At 36.2% G+C, this 23,726-nt stretch overlaps 1 protein-coding gene across 3 annotated transcripts in view; it reads left to right on the top strand.

The window, feature by feature from the left end:
* The window catches only part of LOC145686214 (uncharacterized), a 117,357-nt gene that overhangs the window by 92,023 nt on the left and 1,608 nt on the right, over positions 1–23,726 (top strand). For all 3 annotated transcript variants that reach the window (XM_081759281.1, XM_081759291.1, XM_081759272.1), the window contains exons 14-16: positions 5,927–6,016; positions 12,436–14,000; positions 14,767–14,955. In XM_081759281.1, coding sequence (XP_081615407.1) covers positions 5,927–6,016; positions 12,436–14,000; positions 14,767–14,912 — 1,801 coding nt within the window. In that variant the 3' untranslated portion in view covers positions 14,913–14,955. The remainder of the gene's footprint in view (positions 1–5,926; positions 6,017–12,435; positions 14,001–14,766; positions 14,956–23,726) is intronic.

Below are 23,726 nucleotides of genomic sequence, written 5' to 3' on the forward strand. Positions count from 1 at the left end.
AATAAATCATGAATTTTTTTTTCATAAAAATAAAAAGAAATGTGATAGAGCGCTTACCTGTAGTGCGTGTGGTCCTTGGTTCAATCCCCGGCCAAGTAAGTTTGTGGTAGGCAACATCGTGTTGTGAGCTTTGTCGGGGTACTCTCATTTCCTCCCACTTTCTCATTCCACCAGTTAGCGTGGGGGACCCGGATTTGATTCCCAGCGGGAGCTCATGTGGTTCGCATCCCACGTTAAGTTGTAGGTCCACGTCTTATATAGCCTCGCTAATGAAAGGGACACTGAACACAAAATAAAATCATTCCACCAATTATTCCATCAACATTCACTTTAATTTATTCGTCTTCCTTTAGCCTAAAGGGAATAATCGTGAGGTATTAAACTGAAAGATTCCATTTCATTTCATTTTATTCCACTGAAACAATTTGGTCATTTTTTGATGTACTGTACATGAAAAAAAAAAACCCTGATCAGTAGCAGATTGTATCTATTTTGTTTTATCTTCTCCAAAGAGTGAGGCGCATACCATTTGTAAATAAGTTGATCTGCAACATTAGTTTGAAACAATGTATTCCCCGGAATTAATGGAAAATTTATTAAGTTGATTGCGTACTAATCGGAAAGACTCCCTCGCATGAAGTTCCCAAGGGCTAAAACTCACTTGTCGGCCATTTTAATTTGATGTTTGAGTGTGTGTATGATCAGCACATTGCGAATCTCATCGTCTTGTTGCTTGGTTTTTCGGTGGGACTCCGCTATTTACTTCCTTTAATTAGCTCTCCATTTTTCTTTACGATGTTCAGCGAACGCCACATTCCTTACAGCCCTCTGGTTTCCTCCAATAATCTCCCATCCAAGTAGTACCAAACACCACACTACTAAACTTTGGTAGTCTCACAAGAGTCGCTAGATTAACACAGGATGAGTTATATATTCTGGCACTAGCGGCGGATCCAGAAGCTGGGCCTGGGGGTGCCACCTGAAGCAAAAATATAACTTTTTTGTGTTATTTTCAACAAGACGAGATTGCATAAACTTTATTGTCAATATATTAGACCAATTATCTGCTCTCAGTCTATTGTTAGTACATACTAGCCATGTTCCCAAGTGTTACAGCGGGTAATATTTTGTGCCTCCCCCAAACATACTATCTTTTTGCACAAGAATGAAAAGATATAAATCTTCCATGGCCCAGTGGTGGATCCAGAAGGAGTCACGTTTCCCCCCTCAAAGAAAAAAAATGCAACCCTTTCTGTGTTTTTTCCACAGATGACAAAAGTATTTATGTCAATATATTAGATCAATCACAGCCACACACACAAATAAATAAATAAGATTCTATGCAGCAGACCGAGAGTAAAGAATCGATGTATTTTGTTACCCAGAATCCAAATTTCGAAACCCCAGGAACATTGACCGTGTCAATTTTTTATGAGCGAAAAAACTTGAGCGATTTTGGGTAGGGAGGACATACGTTTTTCGCCCATTAAAAAATTGACACGGTCAATGTTCCTGGGGTTTCGAAATTTGGATTCTGGGTAACAAAATGCGTTGAATCCATACCCTAGGGTCCGATGCACATAAATTTTGTTTTTGTGTGTGGCTGTTTTACGTATAGTAGGGAGCCCAAATATGGCCCACCTTTACTTCGTTTATTTTTTCCAAAAGAGAAACTATTTCTTCGTGCAAATTGACTGAACGATCAAGTTGGATGATTATTTGGGCAAATTAAAATAAATAGTCTGATTCAGGGAAATGATGTATAAAACTAAGAAATTAAAAAAAAATAAAAATAAAATGTTGCAACAGGGCCATATTGTGAATTCCCAATATCGCCCACAGAGTATTCTCAACATGGCCCGCTATATAAAACAAGAATATGATGTTAATACATAAGTTTAATGCCAAAACTTATGAAGTGCAAGAAAATGCTATTAAAATGCAAAATAAGTGCAAGGTGTAATAAATGTTAGTATTGAAATAACAGGGTATACAGGGGAAACACGATAAAATCCAAAAGATGCAAAAATGATCCAAATGATATTGGGAATACTCCATGCCTTTTTGGTGTTTATATCAGAATATCAATATTTATGAAAAATAGGAGTAGGGTGTCAAACCCTGGGGATAACATTAACTTAAAACGGGGAAAAACTTCGAGTGTTGCCCCAAATAGCCCACCTTGACCATATTGCGCGATACGTGACCTCTTCACTTCTGTGGTCACTTGCTACTTACAAAATACAATGGATTGAGTCATACATATTTTATGCTCACGTTTGAACACAATACTACATTATCCAAGCATAACGCTGATTAGACTCTCAACAATAGATACTAAAACAAAACATTAGTTACCTTGCTAAAATAACAAGAGAATAATTTCTTGTTCCAGTTGACACTATATCAGGAGCTACTGCCGGCCACGCCATTCGAAAACAATTGAGCCGCGCAAACATGTTTTCATTTGTCACGAGGATATAGTTTATATTGCAATCTAGTAGCACCAATGTAAATCTGCAGAGATATGGTGGGTGGGCCATATTGGGGACCAGGGCCATAATCAATACATGTACCCTATATCTTCCTTATTCAAAATCGCTCGTTTTTCGCCCATAAAAAACACGGTGAATGTTCCTGGGGTTTCGAAATTTGAATTCTGGGTAACAAAATACATCGAATCCATACCCTTGGGGTCCGCTGCACAGAATATTTATTGGTGAACTGAAAACGCATGTTTTATAATACTTTCTATATAAGTGTTCCATCTGTACGTACTTTCCATATGAAACAATATAGGCGATCAGGATCTCACATACAAATGGACGTATATAACATATAGCTGACGAAAGTAGCATACATATATGTATGTAACATAAGGAAGACTGTTAGATGTCAGACATCCTGCAGCGGCATGATGTAACATTTAAGGGCAGTGCCTATGTAGCATACGGATAACGTATGCTCCGTACTGTTTTCTGTAATAAGCAAGAGGAGTCCGTATATGTACAATATACAGCTGTCTGGAGAACGGATATTTCTCAGTGTGTTTTGCCTGCTCTCAAACTATTGTTCATACAAACAAGCTAATATTTCCAAGTGTTGCAGCGGGTAATATTTTGCGTCCTTCCGAAGCTTCCATCCTTTTGCGCATGAATGAAGATATAGAGCGCGCTACAGATGACTTGTTCGACGGAAAATATACGAACTAAAACAACGTTGAAAATTTATGAATTTTCTTAGCTCCTATCGTTAAAAGCACTTACGCTCCCTCCGAACCTACCATCTTTGTATGCAAGGGTGAAAAGCATGAGCCAAAGGTCTAACATCTGGCAAAAAATATGAGAACTCTTTTTTGTTATACGCCCTGTCATTCATGGCACCAAAATGAACATAAATATTTCTAGGCTAGCCAGAGACAAACATTAAAAAAATGAAAGCTAGTGGTTTGAAATTGAATTATACAGAGCTTTCTAACAAGCTTTAAAACTGAAGTAATAAATCAGTATGTAATGAAAAAAAATCAATAACAGTCGCCTCTACTCAAAATTTCTAGTTTCGCTCCTGTTTCGACAGGAATGTATATCAAAAAACATAGCCTGGTAGCAGGTGAACACACTTACATACTTCCAGAAAATTTTGACCAGGGTGATAGGGATTCCACTGGTTCACTAGTTGCTAAAGAGAGTATCCTCCACAAGAGTGATAAGTAATCGCAGTTTAACTTATCTGAGATCCGGCGAGGGTTGGCCGTCAGGTTGTGTCCCTGGAAGAAATACTACAACTGGGTAATTTAATGCTTGTCCCCTTATTTTTCATCGTCCTTCATGTTATTTTTCTAAAAAGAAGAAGAAGAAAATAAATCAATATCAGAAGGGCAGTACGCGATCTATGGAACTCATTCGGACTTGACCAGAGTGAAATTGTAATAGAACTTCAGGATCTTAGTATATATACGTATAAAATACTAGCAGAATACCAGTTCTCCGCACGGGGGAATAGTTTCATTTTGGACATATAGAGCGGAATTTGGATTTAAATGGCATCAGAAGTGTCACTGTTCGCCTCAGCGACCCCGAAAACTATGGATTCGACACTAATATCTGTCATTTTCGATCGTTTTTAAATATCTTCCCCTCCCCTAAGTTACACTCTCGAAGTGAATTGATGGAAACCATCCCAGCCCGAACCTCATCTATGTAAAAAAAAAAATTGATGGAGATCGGTCGAGTGACTCAAAAGATATGAACTCAGAAACATAGTTACTTTCATTTTTATATATATACTAGCTGAACCTGCGCTCTCTACACAGCGCATCATTCACATTTGAGCATTAATCTCCCAGCCATTCCTCACATCTGTACATGTCACAAGTGAAAGAAGTCTTGAAAAAAAAAAAAAACGGCAAGGCGCATCATAAGGGGGAGATTTTATCGATTAATTTTTCTCATTATCTCGCACCCTTTGCAAGATTTGAGCCTACTTTCGGTTGGAGTTTCTAATTCATGCATGATCAGTGGTTTCTTTCTTCTTGCATGCAGTATGTAATAAGGAAATATATTACATACACAATTAATTATAATACTAGTTACATATGGTGTTCATTCTGCAAAACACTCCAAAAATAAAGATTCATCCTACACTGGATAAATGGTTATCCTTCCTTCTTTATTACTATTTGGCAAAAACAAACGCCTGGGGTCTATGCAACCCCTATATACAACAGTGTGGTTTTGGAATGTATAATGCGTAGGATATGTTGCTTTAGTTTTTTCTTAAATTTCAACGCTTCCAATGTACCCTTAAAAATGTAATAAAGAGATAATAGCCATGTTTTTTTAACATTCAATTAGAACTGTACAATCTACGCAAAACTTCCAATCGATCAGTGAAAACGTTATCTTTCTAGAGCCTGTAGTTTCCGAGATCTCATTGTCGAAAGGATTGGCCACAAACATATTAACTTCTACAACATATAGTTTAAAAGAACTCGGAAGATAGAAGCACAATTCACGTGCATTGATTTTAAAGGAGACGTATTAAAATACAAAGGCTTTGAACAATAATTTTAAAACAAACTTTATGAGAAAGATGTAGTTAACTAATTTACTTAAAGTACATATCATTTACTTAAAATGTTTTCTGTGTTAAACGTGAAATCACACATAACCGTAAATGAAATATTTGAAAGCCAAAGTTATAGGTTAGAGCTCAGGCGCTTTTAATTGCTGTTGTAGCATTTTAATAGGTAGATACATTTTAATGTACAGGCCTTTAGTTCCTGAGTTATAGCAATCGAATATGGGGTTCGACATATTGAAAGATTGTTATACTATGTGGTATGCTATCGACAATACTAATCTGATCTTGACAAAGTTTAGTATAATTGTAGACCTAGTGTAGCTTGGTATGTGCATGAAATATTATGATATACAGATAATTGGTTCTCGAGTTATTGACCACCTTATTTGGGTTTGTACTGTTTGAAATACGACAGTGTTTATTTCGGTAAGCCCGACCCACCATGTAATCTCATACAAAATGGCCAATAAATTTCAATGTGGCCACCGTGTAGATTAAAGTCCCACGAATGACTCTGGCGATGAGGAGTCGCGATACACTAGCACCACTATTCACGTCTGACCACCAGTAGTCCAATTTACATATCGTTACGATATCTTAATTACTATTCTTATTTTTACGATATCTTATTAGTACGTTGAGAACAAATACCGGTGAAATAATAAGTGGTACACTCTGTAACATTGTAAAGTTGACCTTAAGATAATTTTCAGATTATATAATCTATGGATTCCGTTACTAAGGGAGAATAAACTATTAGTATTCAATATTTTCTTACAAATATATAAGAGACTATTCAACTATTCATCTCCCAAGTTCATGTATCACACATTGTTCTCGGCAGGGTGAAGACTCCAGAAAAGGATACTAGTCAGAACCCTGAGACGATTGCTGTGAGGGAACAAAGAACTCCAAAACAGAATGCTAATACAAAGTAAGTTCAATGTTTTGTTACCGTTAAGTGAATTCAGTTTTTAACATATTTGTAGGAGAAATTCTTTCATAAGTTTAAGTGCAATACTTATTGTTTAACAAATTTTTCAAATTTCGTATATTACTTTCCTGTTTTAATTTAATATTTTGGGTGCAGTTAATAGTAAACTGCAGCACTGGAATAATCTTCTAAGCGAAATTTGATCCACAGAAAACTTTTACTATTGTTATTTGCGATAAATACTAGTGTTTTTCATTGTATGTGTAAAACTTCTTAAAATACAAATGAAGAAAATCTGTTTTCTCTGGGGTTAAACACTTAAACGACTTCATAAACTAAACTAACTCACTCTATGGCCTATAGAACCCGGATGTTCAATGTCGCGTTCGCAAAAGCTCTTCACTCACTTTTACTCTTAGCCAACTGGATCCATTTTTTACTTTGTATTACTGTTTCTGCGAGATCTATCTTAATATTGCCCTCCCATCTGCACCTAGGTCTTCCTAATGGTCGTTTTCCAATTGCGTTTCCAGTTAAGAGTTTGAAAGCGTTCCTACTTTTTCCATCCTGGATACATGACCTGTCGACCTGAGCCTCCTAGACTTGGTGACTCTAACAATGTTTGATAAACAGTATAAATTATGTAGTTCCTTGTTATGAAGTTTCCGCCATTCCCCATTCCCGTTCCTCTTGTTATCAAATATTCTTCTCAGGATCTTGTTCTCAAATCCTTTCAGTCTACGTTCTTCCCTCAGAGTAAGCGACCAGGTTTCGCAGCCATACAGAACAACAGGCATGATTATCGTTTTATATTTTTTAAGCTTCAAATTCCTCGACAGAATTCGTGACAACAAGAAACTTTGAACTGAACAATAACACGAATCCCCTGCTTTTAGTTGACATTTCATTTCTTCCTGAACATGATTTTCGTCTGTTAATATTGATTCTAGATATTTGAAAGTATTCACTTTATCAAAAGTATTATGTATTTGATATTTTAACGCATTCATAATTTGCCGTATTTCGGCCTCGACGCACTTCCATGTACGCGTATTTAGTTTTCTTTGCATTTACTTCTAAACCCATGTCCCTGCAAGCGTTTAATAAGACCTCTGCATTTCTTTCTATTGTTCTCCTATAATTCCTTATTAAATTTACATCATCAGCATACGCCGTAACCTGGTGAATACTATTCAACTCTAGGTCCTGGTTGCTATCTTTGATTTTCCTTATAGCGTATTCCAGGACAAAGTTGAATAATAATGACGACAACGCATCTCCTTGTTTCAGGCCATTTTCGACGTGAAAGCTCGTGGACAAGAATTTTCCTACCCGGACTTTTGTTAAAGACTTCATAAGAAAGATAAAGGAAAAACGATGAAATTCGAACAACTATACCTAGTATAAAACGAAAATTTAACTGTCATTCTCAGTTCTCTGCGTACATCTAGTTCATTCAGCATGGTAATCTATATGACTTGATGTCTGCAACCAATTTTTACTCAGTCGATGATAACACAGGGCTGCAAATTGAAAAAAAGTTCATGTTGTTTTTTGATTAATAGGTGAACTTAATTCTTTGTTCCTAGCTGATTACGAATAATGAATTCGTTTTTTCCTGTCACGTAATGTTTTCTTACAAATCAATGTCAAAATTTGGGCCTTCTTCCATATTCAATACTGCTATATTATACCTTATTTCGTATCTCCTATCAGACTAAAGAGCTTATTATGGTAAATAAATGAACATGTTTTGTTTAATGTGAATGCAGGCAGACAAAGAAAAGAATATAAGATTCTCTACACATACAGATTACTACATATATACATATAATTTGGAAATATATACATAAATATATACGTTGTAAAATGGAAATCAACACAGTCATATAACATACTTATTTTTCACATCGTTTTAGCACGCTTTCTCTTATAAGCTTTCCTAATTTTCTTGTGATTTTCTTCTGAAGTTTCTGTGTGTAGTGTGCGACAGTAGTCAGCCATCATGTTAACACTCCAAAGTGCCTGATACCTTTTCTCCATATCTCTCATGTCTTGGTGGAACCGTTCTCCTTGTTACTCACTTAATTCTCCGAGATTTGGTGGAAAGTAATCAAGATGAGAACTCAACTTGAGATTTATGTTGCAACCCAGTTCTTGAAATTTAACTAACATATTCTCAAAAACTTCTCTGTTTTCAGCACATTTTTTGGATCCCCAGAAAGTTCACCACCACGCTTTTAAATGCTATCCAAGCATCCCTTTCAGCATTAGTCATTGTTGCCTCGAAGTTTTTATCCTTCATTAACTTCCTCATGTTTGGGCCAACGAAGACACCTTCTTTCACTTTGGCACATGAAAGTGAAGGAAATTTGTTGCATATGAACTTGAAATATTCGCCTTCCTTGTCGAGTGCCTTAACAAATTGTTTCATCAATCCTAATTTTATGTGAAGAGGAGGTAGTATAACTTTCTCAGGACTGACTAAATTTTGTTGAATGATGTTTTTTGATCCCGCGTTCAGTGTTTTCCGTAATGGAAACTGTTTCCTTCCCCAGTAGTCATTTCGTGCCCTACTATCCCACTCGCAGATGTAACATGGTATTTTCATATACCCACCTTGTTGCCCATACAATGCTCAAAATCTTCAGATCTCCACACACCACACAACCATGTACGTCGTATTTAATTTTATTAAGAATAAATTGCACATTTTCGTATGTTTCTTTCAGTGACACAGAATGAGCAATAGGAACTGAGGAGAACTTATTTCCATTATATAACAGAACAAATTTTAAACTTGTTTTATTCGAGCCAATGAATAATCTCCAATCACTAGAAAGGCAAGGGAAATTTAACTTGATCAACAAGTCTGACACATCAAAATAAACACGACAGAACCTTCTTTTGAGAAATACTGCACAAATTCTTTTTCCCGATATCTGTACCAGGAAAATGTTCCACAGGCCAGCAGGTTATTTTCATTAAGTCTGGAACCAAGAAGTTCAGCAGATTCTTTGGACAGATTTATGTCTCTAACTAGATCATTGAGCTGGCGTTGAGTGAGTGGTATAGGGTCACGAGATCCGCAAGGGAGGTTGTAAACTTCATGTTCAATTTCACTATTTTCCACTGAATCACTGTACGAACTAGGATCATTACGGACTCAAGTATTGTGTCCTACAATTTTACAGGAACAGAAGTCGCAATCGTCGCTGTGGTTTTTGGGTTCTCTCCACAGCATTGGTACTGCGAATGGCATAGATGACCGCTTTCCAGTGCTCCACTTTCGTAATGATTCCACACAAGATCTACACAGATTGTGTAGAGTCCACGATTTATCTTGATCTCCAAGTTCCATACGGAAGTATCCGAAATATGCCCTTCATACAAAATCTGTAACTTTCTGTTTCTGTTTGTGTGGAACAAATTCACCACAGATGTAACAAAATAAATCTGGTCTATTCTTACAACCACGAGATGCCATGGCAACACAGTATTCAAGGAACTACAAAAGAGAACTAGCCGAAGATATTAACGTTTCATACTATTGAAGCACATCTAAGATTTGCGATAATTAAATATGAAAATTATTTGAAATGAGATAACAAGGTTTGATATAGAAATATTTTAAATATTCATGCAGGCAAAATTTTAGTTAATTTAATTAAATTAAACTTCCTTACATTTGAAACACATTCATTTCTATTACCGCCTGGATAATTTCACCACGTACTTGTGATATCTAGCGTCAATCAGTTGAATTACGCTTAAACATGCATACCGCAATCAACATATATAAATCGTGAATTGTAAGAAATTCTTACGTGATATGAGTAAACTAGTGCCAGTTTCGGTTTCAGCATGTTCAAATACATATAAAACACCCAAAATTATAAAAACAACAGAACCTATGCGGCCCTGTGTAATCTACAATTGTAGATCTCAAAATTACTGGCGTCTTCATGCAAATCAAAAGTAGACATGTGTGCTTATTACTCTGTACTCTTCACATACCGTACTTTGTATTCGTTTAATTATTTCTTTTACAAGCACTTAACATGAACTCTTCACGTAAAACTCTCAATGTAGTAGAAACCTTCTAGGTTTAAAGTTGCAACTATATATATATAGGTGCAACTTTAAACAGGATATACAGGATAGTAAGAAACTATTTGGGCAAACTTCAGGAGCTGATTCCCGACACCGAAATCAGCAAAAAAGTCCTCTAGAACTTTGGTCAGTGAGGGATAGTTTCGGCGACATAAGGTGCCGAAATCGTGGGGAAATGAATTTCAGAGGGCTGTAATTCAAAAACAACGGAACGTAGAGAGTGCGGTTTAGAACATGACACTAGAAGTCATACCTGCTCAATTGAAAAATATATGTTTCAAATCTTCGCAAGATGTGTGCAAGGGATTCCCCAAAGGAACATAGGGATTACTTGCCAGGTTGTAGAGAAATCGCATACCACACAAGTACAGTAATTAGATATGAATCTTACCTAAGCATATTTTCGAAATAAAGACTTTCAAAAAAAAAATCAAACTTTTATGCTCTTGTAACTTCGTTGCTATTCATTCAAAACAAGTCATACTATGACATAGTATCCAATGCTAAGGTACTTCCGATATTCATTGTCATGTCCATTTCCATTGTGTTGTACGATGTGTGATATAGGCTTCCAAATTTTGGATGTTTGATATATTGAATTGTTGTTGCTTCAAATCAACATCCTTAGTTTGCAACACTGAATAATAAATGTGGTATTTTAAGTTTTCATTTAACATGTTCATTTGAAATATGTAATATTCTGACGTAGTGCCGTTTGTAAAGACATAACTTTATACTGGGATGGCAACACTGTTCACTGGTTGGTGTTGTTTAAGACGTAAAACGATGTACCCCTCCTTATAGTTGCTTTATGCAAAGTTTCACTTTTTTCCTCTTTTGGTTTCTCCGTTACCACAAATGTTCCATTTAAAATGTCCACCCTATGTATATGGTATTTGGTATTTCTTTAATATAATATGTTTAGACTTGGAGTCACCTATTAGTGTTTGTTTGTTGGTATGGTAACCGTATACGCAATATGTGCCCGGTAAATATTGCTACGTCGTTCACAGTTACATCATTAATACCAGGTACGGACTGCATATACACGGACTGAGAATTTAAAATACAAATTTTTCTTGAGCTTCAGTTTATCAGAAGAAACATGATGATCTGGATAAAATATTCTGATAAGAATAACAAAATAAATATCTTGATAACTGAGTGAGTATCTGATTTGAATTCAAGTTCAATGTAATTGGAGGTGCCCATTTATCCATTACATACGACACACTCGCCATAACTTATTCTCCCAAATGTAGCCCCACTTTTAAATTTACTAAATAGTTCTAAGCAACAATCTCCCTTCCGCCCACGGCTACAGTCTTGATTAAAACATATGTTTATCTTGAATAAAACTTGTTTTTCACCTCGAGATATCATCATTGATACTTTTCGCGAATAATGATATGGATTAAATTTTGCATATTTTTGAAAAGAAAGCTACAAAAAACATTTAGACACTTGAAAAAAAAAGTGTATTTGGTGATTTAATTGTAAGTAAACAAACGTGTTTTCGGTGGCATGAGGTGTTTCGAAATGATAGTGAAAGCATGGAACTACTGGGAGGTGAGGTGCACCAATTACATCTCTTACCGAAGTAACCATCCAAAATGGCGCCAAACATCTCTATTTTGAACAGCTGCTGAAAAATCACATTATCAAGAAGGGAATAGAGTTCTTGGGACAGTGTGAGGCGCGTCACGATAATGCGTGTGTTCATGTTACGAACAAAGCAGTGTTGCTTCTATTCAAGAAGAATATCGAGGCGGTTCCGTATCTTCCATATAGTTCAGATCTAGATCTAGGTGATAGTGACTTCTTTTTATACCCACGGGCCAAAAAGGCCCTCAAATGACGTCGTTTACCAAGCTTTGCGGAAACTATGAAGGCTTGAAGCGAATGTTCAAAAAATGGCTTCGAACAGGTGTTTACCGAGTGTCAGCAGCACCAGGCCCGCATCCAGGGGGTCTAGGGGGCCGCCCCCTTAAATTTTACTGGCCTCCTAAAATTTTCACGGTAGGCTTGCAAATTAACTATAATATGGTTGGATCGGTGCCCCCTAACTTCAGCCCCCCCCCCTACATTTTTGGGCTGGCTACCGGCCTGAGCAGCCCCGTTTCAAGTGTATTGCTTTATACGGGGACTACATTGAACGTGATTCGAGAGGTACCGGTACCAAATAAAAGTGTGTAATTTTGAAATGATAACCTTAGTGTCAATCTTTATCGAATATCCCTTGTAAATAAATTTAAAACTTTAAATTTAAATGAACTTTTATATTTTCTAAAATTATTTTTCCATAGGATACCAAACTACACGGCGCTACCACCGACTAAGCAAGTAATCGTCAAAAAATGGTTAGATAATATTGATGATTGGGATCGAGTCGATAGCACAAACCCAGATAAATCAAGTGAAACAAGTATATTAGAAATGTTAAAAAGAACTAATAGGCGACGAAGAGGAAGACTACGGAAGCAATGTTTGCGGAAAGGATGTTACCTAGGCGACTCTGACTCATCAAGCAAAACAAAAGCTAGTCATAGCGCTGCAGAACGATCAAATGAAGAAATTATTCAGCGAGGACGGAAGATCAAAAAGAAGCTCACGCATAAACTTAGTTCTCCTGATCGAGCGAAATTGAAGTTAATTGAAGACATACAGAAAGAAATGGATACAATCATTAAAGAAAACTTTGGCAGTGGTGATAATAAAGGTTCATTGGCAGTTCTAAAACCTAGAGAATCTTTAAACGTAAATAGTAACAACGTTAATATTAGCAGTGACGGAACCAAAAACAAAGATAGCACAGGCCCTCGGATAAATGTGAACGAAAGTCAAAAGAATATTGACATAGTTGAGGATAGAGAATGTGACAAATTTACTGAAAGATCTCAAGTTAATCGTGGTGTTTCAGAATTGCTGCAACGTAAGTCAGCTTCAAGAATTCAAAACAAAACAACGAAATCTTATCACGAAGTAGGTGATAGTAATCAAAAGAATCGAAGTGGGTCGAAACGTCACAAATACGTAATTCACCCCGAATCCGAAGCTAGGAGTCAGGTTAAAGAATCTTATTCAGGAGAACGTTGTCAATCTAGAATTGTAAACCAGCTCCAAGTTGATAAAAAGTCAGCTAGTTCTTGTTTAAATGGTGGTGAGACAGTCATTACATCTAATGTGTTCTCAAGAAGCGATTTGCAAGAAGTAAAACAAGATAAACCACATAAAAGTACTAATCAAATAAATAATATAGACGGTAGATTTTCAAATTTAGTACTTTCTGAGCTGAAGAAACAAATTGAATTACAAATAACTCAAAAATTAAGTAAGGCACAATATGGAGAAACAAATACTAAACCTCTTCTTTCAGATAGTGTATATCAAGAGCCAAATATTTCTAAACATGGAAATCGAGACGGAAACGACCAAAAATCACAAGTGATAGAAGTACCAAATATACTAGATCCAGACCACGAAATGGAGGGCAAACTATCATCAACACAAACATTGCCTAAACAACATGGTTGTATAGAAGTCTCTTCTAGTTCTGCATTGCGTAAACCAGTAAAAAACAAAAAGAAATATCAAATAAAAACAGAAAGCTGTGCTGACATGGACTCTTTAGATCGAAACGAAGAAAAAGGTAACAGAAATGAAATATTAAAAACTAGTAAAAGCAATGTAATATGCAACAAATATATACCAAGACAACATATTAATATATGTGGAAGTGAATTCAAAAGGAATGAAACGTGTGTTAGAAATTCTGATCAAATATTTCCTTATAATCTGTCTCAACATAATATGGTACACAATAGACGTCTTGATGAACTTAATGCCACAGCTGAAGTATCATCAATGGATGGTGAGTACGCTTTCTAATCATCACGTACGTTTTTTTGAATTGCTAATAAGCTTAACTTGCAGTACACAAAAAAAAAAAACAACGAATAAAAATTTTACTTCTTATGTATAGGTTGAGACAAAGTTAGGTTATAGGCTCAAAGAGTGAAATTTAAATTTTGGTAATATAACTGCTGATGCATGCTCTCGATTGCCAAAGTATTGTTAATATGATTTATAACACATTATAACAACAAAGGCTAATTTCGGCTAGAGGTTCGACCCCATCCCGGAGAAGTGAGTTTATGGCGGGGAACATCATATCACTAGGTTTCCTGATTTCTTCTCTCGTTCTCACACCATTAATTTGTCCATAATCGTTCAGTTTCCTTCATAACCCATCTCCTTTAGCCTAAAGGACATAAGTGTAATGTTATTTTAAATATTTTATTTTCCTTTCATTTCTGTGTCATTCTTCCATTTTCTCCATTAACGAAATTGTTAAAAACTATCAATCATTTTCTTTATCTTATTTGTAATCTATGTTTCTACCCCGAAATAATACAATCCTCCACATGAAAGATTTGAATTTGTGTTTTTTCTTTCTTTATTTACTTAACGATCTAAAAGACATATTTTCCTTCATTTTGAAGGTTTTTTTTTTTTTTTTTTCCAGATGACGTTGAAAATGTATTTTAAAATCATAATTTAAAAGTTAATGTTTAATTCTATTTAGAAGATCCATTATGAATTTCGATAATTTTTTAGAAACTTCTTTCTTTTTACAGGAGCAGAGTACTTTGAAATATACTGCAGTTATTTCTTACATATATGTCAAAAAATTCATCCCTATATTTGGTGGATAAGCTGGATATATGAGTTCATCACTGTCGATATGTTTACGTGGCTTTGTAATTTATTTACAGACTCATAGGCTTATCTAGTTTGCATCGAGTTTGCTATAAAACAAGTGACAGGTAAGAATGTGTTTCGGTATTATTATCCTTACCACATTTAAGGTTACCAACTTTCTCGTATTATACGGAAGCTTCTGTATTTGGCGCAATTTTAAACTCTGCTGCTCCTAGTTTAATTTAATCCAGAGTACATATTTCATATTTATTGAAATCCGCCATTTTGAAATCTGTGTTATTTTTTCCAATAGAAAGATATGCGGTACATGTGTTAGGACTGTGTTTTGATCAGAAATGCAATGCTGCTATCCATTTTGTTATATCACAAATCGTTTACGAATTATGCCCTGTTTTATCTTTTGAACACAATCACAACACATGCTCGAAATGACCGCCCGGTGCAACAATGGTGTGTGCCACACACGGGCGTCTCTGGCGGGGGGGACGTGACCCTCCAATATTTTGAAGTACAAAACATTCAATATTTTATTCTAATTTAATTCTGACAGTATAACATATAAATAATAATTATTATTTATTTGGAATATAATATTCGGGCTGTGAAACGATTATTGCAGAGTTCTTGATATACCTCAGGGGGTCCATGAAGATAAGCAGAAAGGTAGCAAATAAAATCGAAGATAATAAACAGGTTGGACTAGATAGTACCATTTAAATCACTTTCTTTGATGTCCCTCCCCCCCAAATTTCACATGCTAGAGACGCCAGTGGTGCCACATGCCTCTTCTATTCCTCATGCACAGCCAGCAATGTTTCTGGACGCACAGAAGCACAAGCATTCTCAATCCGCTGCAAGAGGTGTGGTAAATTCGGGATCTTGACGGAGTATACTATTGAGTGAAGATCGCCCCAGAGGTAGAAGTCGAAATCCAGAGAGCCTGGCGGCCACTCCACTGGTTCCCGACGTCCATTCCACCTTCTACGGGACTTGATCCAGGTACTTCCCTCACGCCAAGTTCGTAATGGGGAGGGGCTCCATCCTGCTGGAAAAACGTTGGATATGAACCGTCCTCCAACAACACTGACGCAAGGATATCCTCATCCAGCAGCCGCAGGTATTGGATGGCTTTCAGAGTTTCGTAGATGAAGAATGGGCCAATGCTCCTTATACCAAAAATACCACACCATACCACAACCTGCTGACCACCAACCATCCATGATGTATCACTCCAATGAGGGTTATTGCCACTGCAGTAGCGGTGGTTTTGTTCGTTTACTTCTCGGTTGACGTAAAATTAGCCTCGTCCGAGAACAGCATAGTCAAGGGGAAATCTGGATTGGTTGCCAGTTGTGCTGTTGCCCATTCTGCAAACTGTACCCGACGATTTGAATCGTCCTCTGTAAGATGCTTGTGAAGCTGGAGTTCGTATGGGTGCCAATTGCTAGTAGAAAATACGGTATCCTCCGAATGGACGTCCGACTAACTACACATTCATGCAAATATCACATGCTACGCTCGTCCCAAGTTGCTATAGCTTGCGAAGGTGGACAAAAAAAGTTGAGTGAAAAATATAGCAAGTGGAGAAAAAAATAGTGGTTTACGTACAGTGCGTACTAATTACATTCCAATCTATCAGATTTTATTATGTTATGGTCTATATTAGTATATCATTTAAGAAAAGGTAGCTATATAAACTCTACATTGTTTTCGACCAGAAGCGAGTGTTTTTTTTTTCACGCAGAAATAGTTCCTTTCGGCACTATATGAAGCAAATTGGAAACAATATCATAAATAATAATGTAATAATATTCAACTTGGATATCAAATGTCTCTGTTAGTTTTCTTGGCTTGTAGATATATTTAACTTACATACGTTTTCGTAATAATCCAAACTTTCAACAAACGAGTATCAGTCTCCTAGACTTTTGCTGGCTCTAATTGATGTATCACATGACTACCTTTCCATTTTTAAAACATCACATATTTCAAAATGGCGGATTTCAAGATGTCGGCAGAGGTTCGTGATCTACTCTTCCCATTCTTCTGTTGCAAGCAGTGATGAAAATTTTCCGATTCATAAAAACATACTCCACTTATTCCTACATCGTTGTTTAGTCGAGATGTGAGGTGGAAAATTTTCTTCTATATTTTTCCGGAAAATTTTCCGTTCTTAACAAATATCAGTGATTAAGTAACAATTCCTCAGCAATCATTAAATTGATTGAATTCATGTATAGAAATGTTAAAAAGTGAAAGATCGTTTAAAGAATCTGAAAATTTTCATGGCTCAGACAATTTTCAGTACGATGTAGGAACTAGTGGAACAATTTTTCATGAATCGAAAAATTGTCTAAGTACGTGAAACTAACGCCGTTTGCATTGCCTATCTTTTACTCATTGCCTATCTTTCTATTTACGATTCAACAGATCCTTTAATGTATTTCTATAACATAGTATAGCCCTTCTCCCACCAACTTGGACCCCATTCCCTCCGTTTCTTATGGCGCTCAGCCGCTATAACTTTGCACATACACATATTTTCACATCCTCTATCAGGCGCGCACTATGTCTCATTTCGCAACTCGATTTATCCATTTGGACCCTTTACTTGTCAGGGAACCCTTATTCGATCCGTGGTGAGAGTATATGTGGTTAAGACCTCACGTTAAGCGAGTGAGTTCCATCTTATACAGCTTCGCTCTAAAAAAGGGACAAAAAAACTTAAAAAGAAAGCGAACAATGCCTACCAGTTTTGTATGTTTAAAAATATCTCTTTCATTCGTCTGTTCTTGAATGCGTTTTTAGTCTAAATAAAACTTTTATCACAAAATACTCAAATAGCTTCAAAACAGCCTTTAATCCGTGTAGAAAAGTAACTCTTTTATTCAATATCTCATTCTACAAAAAGTAGTTTTTGTCACCCTTCTGAAATCTTTAAAAATGTCAATAGTCAATCAATCAGTCAAAATGAGTGGTTGAGAGTTATGTTATCAGCCATTCATATTGACCGATTTATTAATGATGGTTTTAATTGGAACATTAATAGTGAAGCTATTTGTCCCCTCCACGAATCAGCCATTCATAGATCATAATAAAATAAATTCTAAAACTCAAAATGCAGAAGGGGGCCTCGGGGCTTAGTGATAGAGCTTACACCTCTGGTGCACGGGGTTCCTGGTTCGATCCCAGCTCGTGCCATGTGAACTTTGTGGTGGACAAACACCGTGTGCGTGGGTTTCCTTGGGGTTCTCCCGTTTCCTCCCACTTTCTTTATTCCACCATTTCATTTATTTCTCATTATGATCGTCTCCTTTACCCTAGCCGGCATAACCGTGGGACGTATAACATTTTTTTTTTCAAAATGCAGAAGGATGACCGAGGTGGTTCCATATCCCTAGAATAGATAATTGTATAGAATGTCAGTATAAGGTTAAAAATATGCAGTGTTGAATTCAGACATTTTCACCCGGGGGGGAATGTCAACTCCTCGAGGGGGAGGGTTGTTTTTCTGTACTTTTGCAAGAAAGCAGCATATTTAACAATTCCATTCACATGCACATCTTACCTAATATTGAGACTAATTGCTGATAAATATTCAATGTGAGATTATAATTTAAAAAAAAAATCTAATTTTATTTAAAACATTAAATAAAGACTGGCAAAAATATTTTAGACTAATCTTTAACTGCTATTTACAGTAGCTACTTTTGTTATTATTTCTTATACTCAGTAGTTACTGATTGTTATTAATGTAGAAGTTTTTAAAAAGATTTAAATTAACTCAAATATTTAAATCTAATATTTAAATCTGTCCTAAAACAAACATACATAGGAAAATCTTAACAAAAAGTTATCATTCTTTCTCACACTTCTGATTCTAAATCAAGCATATTAGCCTTGGTTTCTGCACTGCAATAGTTTAGTTTACGAAATCTTAAGTAGGATTAGTGTCGTGTCGTGGAAAATCAGCGCTTGGCGCGAGAGTATACGAGGGACCCCCGTATATATGAATGAGGTAGACAGACCAGCCGCGAGCATTTTCGCCGATCCCAAGAGGTTCATCCAAAACATGGCTGAAGTAGCATTCTTATTGGCCACGTACCGATGACGTCACCTACTATTACTACTACTACTACTACTACTACTGCTTTTGCTATGGATCTGTACAGTACAAGGGCAAACTTATTTTAATGAAAGAAGTTTAATGGAAATTTAAAAAAAATAATCGTTAAATCACTTTGGATCTAAGGGCAAATTTATTTTAATGAATGAAGTTTAATGAAAAATTTTAAAAAATAATCGTTAAATCACTTTCTGAATATTATTTTAACAAAAGAAGTGTTATAAAAAGTTTTAAAAATAATATAAAAAAAGGGGACAGGGTTTCAACCCACGGTAAAAACGATTTTCCTTACTAGCATGTTGCGCTACCTCACTCGGCCACGAGTGCCGATAGCAGCTGGCGTTTACTTTGTGTTATATGTATGTCATGACTCGTGATGTATCTGTATCGGCCAATCAGATCAGAGGATATCTGAAGCTCTTGGGATCCGCGAAAATGCCAGCCGCGAAAGGTGTGAAAATTTTAAAAAGTAAACCCTGCTTTTCCTTGATTTTGAGCACTTTTTTATTAATTTTTTCCTTTTATTTTATATATGTGCACATGTGTTTCAAACCTCATTTTTCCTCTTTTTTTTCTTTCCTTCTTTTCTTTCCTTTTTCCCCTCCTGAATTTTGCGCCCCTTACTTCGGCGTCCGGGGCCGTCGCCCCGCTTCTCCCTCCCCCATGGCACGGCACTGAGCAGGATCTTCATCACCTTCAATAGCAATATTTCACTTATATACTACAATTATATTGATAAATTCTATAAATCTCTAACCCAGGAGGGATAACTGTTCCTCCCTGATCCCTCTAAATGACGCCCTCTGAATCTCATCCTTTAACTGACTTATTTTTAATTAAAGAAAGGTGTGTTTACTTTAACAATCGTAAAACACATTTACGTCTGTTACTTCCGATGGGAGAAATGGGATTTAGGCGTTCTATTTGAAATAATGCAAGAACTGTACATTTTCAAGAACTGAAGTCTGCTGACATCAGAGATCATATGGAATGATCGAAAGATCTTCCCTATCTTTCCTTTCCTATCTCAATCTGTGCTAGTGCTACCTACTAATATATAATATAGAGCGAGAGTATAGTATTTACTAAAATACAAACCTTTCTTCAACAGTTAACAATTTCATGTTCTGCCAAACTCGATCATAGAGTTAAAAATACAAGTTTTATTGACTATTTGGTATTCTATTTTAGACGTTACATGTTTACTATTTATAGATATAGAATGAGTCTGCGTCATTTATATGTATATTGAGAGATCGGATTTCGTCTGCATGTCCACGGAAAGAAAAGCAAATAATTGGGTGAAGTAATTTCTACATTTTTTGAATGAAATTTTTTGGGTTTCTCCGGGGGGGAATGAATTTTCTTCGGGGGGATATTCCCCCCCGGGCTACCCCCTGAATTCATCCCTGAAAATATGTAATGCAAATGCTTTTCTATTTAAATTTATCGTAATTAGATTTTATGTTTCCAAGTTAAAGTTAAGACAGAAACTTAGAAAGCAAATTACTGAAAAAGTTAATTATTATAATTGGCATAATTTTGTTTGATTTTAAACTTTGAATTATTTATAATTAATTATTGCAACGAAGAGTGTTTAATCAACGTCACAATTTGACGAAATCTCCTAATGGAATTCCTTTAGCTATTTTATGGACAATGAATTAAGGTAATCGTAATTAATCACTGCTTTTAGAGTTTGAATCCTTTATTAGATTGTGTAATCATATGCTATTAATAGAATAGACCAGCCCTGGCCACGGCGAGCAGATAGTGGAAACTCTCCTCGTGAGCGCTCACGAGCACTCTACGTGCAAATACCATTGTTCGTGCTTCGTGAATCTTCGGGTTTCGTCCTTCGAGGAGCGGAAGTGTTGTCAACCTTGGCGGTAATCACTAGCCCACCAAATAAAAAAAAAAGTATGTATGGTAACTGATTGCCATTTAGTGTAAAGTGTTTTTTACAATGTGGTAACCGTTAACTATAGGCAACACAAACTTGTAACAGCAATCAAATGATAAACTATGTACGTTCCTTTTCTTCTTTTTTCTTTCCTTTTGTTAAAGAAGGATGTGGTGGAATCAAACCAACGCTTACATTTATAAAAATTTGCTAGTTTGCCCAATGGAAAACCGGTTTTCAAGATATATATATATATATATATATATATATATATATATATATATATATATATATATATATATATATATATATATATATATATATATAATCAAGTTTTTAATCCCAGTGTGGGTTTGTTATATTATGTTGTTTCGCTTTTTGGGAAAAGAGAGAATCTGTTGATACAAAAAAAAAAAAAATACTGTAGCACTTGTTTGTAATTATCTAAGTATTATCTCCAGAAAATTAGCTTATGAATGTATGTGTGTACGAATAGGCTTAGCAAGGGGTTGGTTGTGGAGATTAGAAGCCACTATTACACCATCAATAGGAAGAATAATATTTCTTACTCCACTTTTAAAGTTACTTTGATCGCAAAGAATCAAACAAAATTAATTTTTAAGAGTGATCATTAGTGACTACCATTAGTGTTTTTTTTTAACAAGGAGTGTCTTTTTAATAATGAAAAACATATTGTGCCTGGCTGGTTGCTTGCCGGTGGCTTGTTGAAAGTGAAAAAGAATGTTAAATCATATCAACGACTGAAGCTACACGCTTGTCTTTCTTCGATAGATACTGATTGATTTTGAAAGTCACAATGTTGTAGGGCTACTGTAACAGCGTAAAATCGGAAGGAAACGTTCCAACTGAATGATACGAACAATTATTCCCAATATCTTGAACATGAAACGTGGGTTGCACGGATAACGCTTAAAGTGGGCTGGACTGCACTGGAATTTCCTTCCGGCAAATTAGTGTTTGGTCGGAACTCAGTTCTTCTGTGTAATTGTCTCTTAACAACATTTGAACATTTCTTTTAGATAATAATAACTAACTAACTAACTAACTATATGCCCTATGGAACCCGAAGGTTCAATGCCGCGTTTACAAAATATTTCCACTAACTTCTGTCCTTAGCCAACTGGATCCAGTTTCTACTCTGTACTCTTATTTTTGCAAGATCCATCTTAATATTGTCTTTCCATCTACGCCTAGGTCTTCCTAGTGGTCTTCTTCCAATTGGGTTTTCAGTTAAAATTATGAAAGCGTTTCTAATTTCTTCCATTCTGGCTACATGGCCTGCCCACCTGAGCCTTCTACACCTAATGACCCTAACAATGTTAGGTGAGCGGTATAAACTATGCAATTCCTCATTATGAATTTCCTCCAATCCCCATTTTCATCCCTCTTTGGTCCGAATACTACTACTACTACTACTACTACTACTACTACTACTACTACTACTACTACTACTACTACTAATAATAATAATAATAATAATAATAATAATAATTGTGTAAGCAAGCTAAAAAGGTCTGAAACAATTCGTTTCCGATTTTTGCAGTCGTTTTTACGTCTGTAAGCTGACATGTTTAATATTAGTTTCTTTCTTTCTTGTTCATGTGTTAGTTACTTCAACGCTAACTGTAATCTCTATCATGCGTCTTCCTCGACCAAAAAACGTACCAATTTTATTTCCTGCAGTGTTTTCGCGTCACTGCTTTCGAAATGGGGAGGGGGAGGGGGAGAGCACACTTGCACATTTCACGCTTGCGTCTGCTCAATGCTTCAACATCGTGCGAATTTCTGACCAGGCTTGGCCGTAGGTTTTTTGCCATCATGTGTGGTTGGCAACACTTATCGGATGCAGTGGAAGGGGCGAAGCTACCACCATCTGTGTTCACCTGCTCTTTTCTCCGCTCGTGCTCGCTCGCGCTTCGGCTCCGGTAGCCAATTCATGGACAGGCCTGGAATAGACAATATTTATCCCTTTCAAGGCATTACTGGTAAGTGTGTACACACGTAATTTTATTTTCATCGTTGTAATGTCTTTAACAGTTGCTACGATCAATATAATAATTTGCAACCAAAAATCCCAGCAATTCTCATTTTGAGATTTGTTGCTAAAGAGATAGGCTTAGCGTTCTTAGTATCGGTACAGCATTAGTAGTATAAAATATTATAAATTTCTCACCTACCCTATTCCATCCCACAGGCAGGACAGTCAACACATGTAATATACAGGTTACAAATTTATATTCGCCTTCTCGTTCTCAATCTCGGAATATACGCAACACGTTTCTTGCTCTTGATGTAGCTGAGAGCCTAGCTCCAAACCAAGATTTTATTTGTGTCTTGAGGCCTGAAGGTGAGACTCCAGGATGTAATTATAGTACTCCTTTAAATGAGTTGGTGCAGGGTTTACAGCTTCAAAAGAGTTGAATATACAAAAAATCCAAATATACTTGATTTTAGATGTATGTTGCAATTACTGTGCATCAAGATTAGACCGTCACAAACTTTAGTTAGAAATCTTTCAGTGAAAATAGTTCCTACTATATTTTCCAATCAAACGTAGGGGAAACTATACAGTCGTGGGCACTCTGATAGTGATGGGCACCCATGCCAATTATTTTCAAATAATAAGAGTCTGCGCGCCTGTAGCGAGCTATTGACGATTTTCAAATGTTGGTACGCCTTTCTTCTTTACGCTCACAGTTTCTCAATTGTCTTCCTTTTTTCGTGTGTGTGGCGGGGTGTAGAAAGTTGCGCGATGTAAAACGTTGTGATGGTTGTTGTTCATTTCTAAAGAATTCTTTTAATCAGATAGGCGTACTGATTAAGGT

The sequence above is a fragment of the Thermobia domestica genome, chromosome 1 (assembly GCF_964235325.1).
Source record: "Thermobia domestica chromosome 1, izTheDome1.hap1.1, whole genome shotgun sequence".
NCBI lineage: Eukaryota > Metazoa > Arthropoda > Insecta > Zygentoma > Lepismatidae > Thermobia > Thermobia domestica.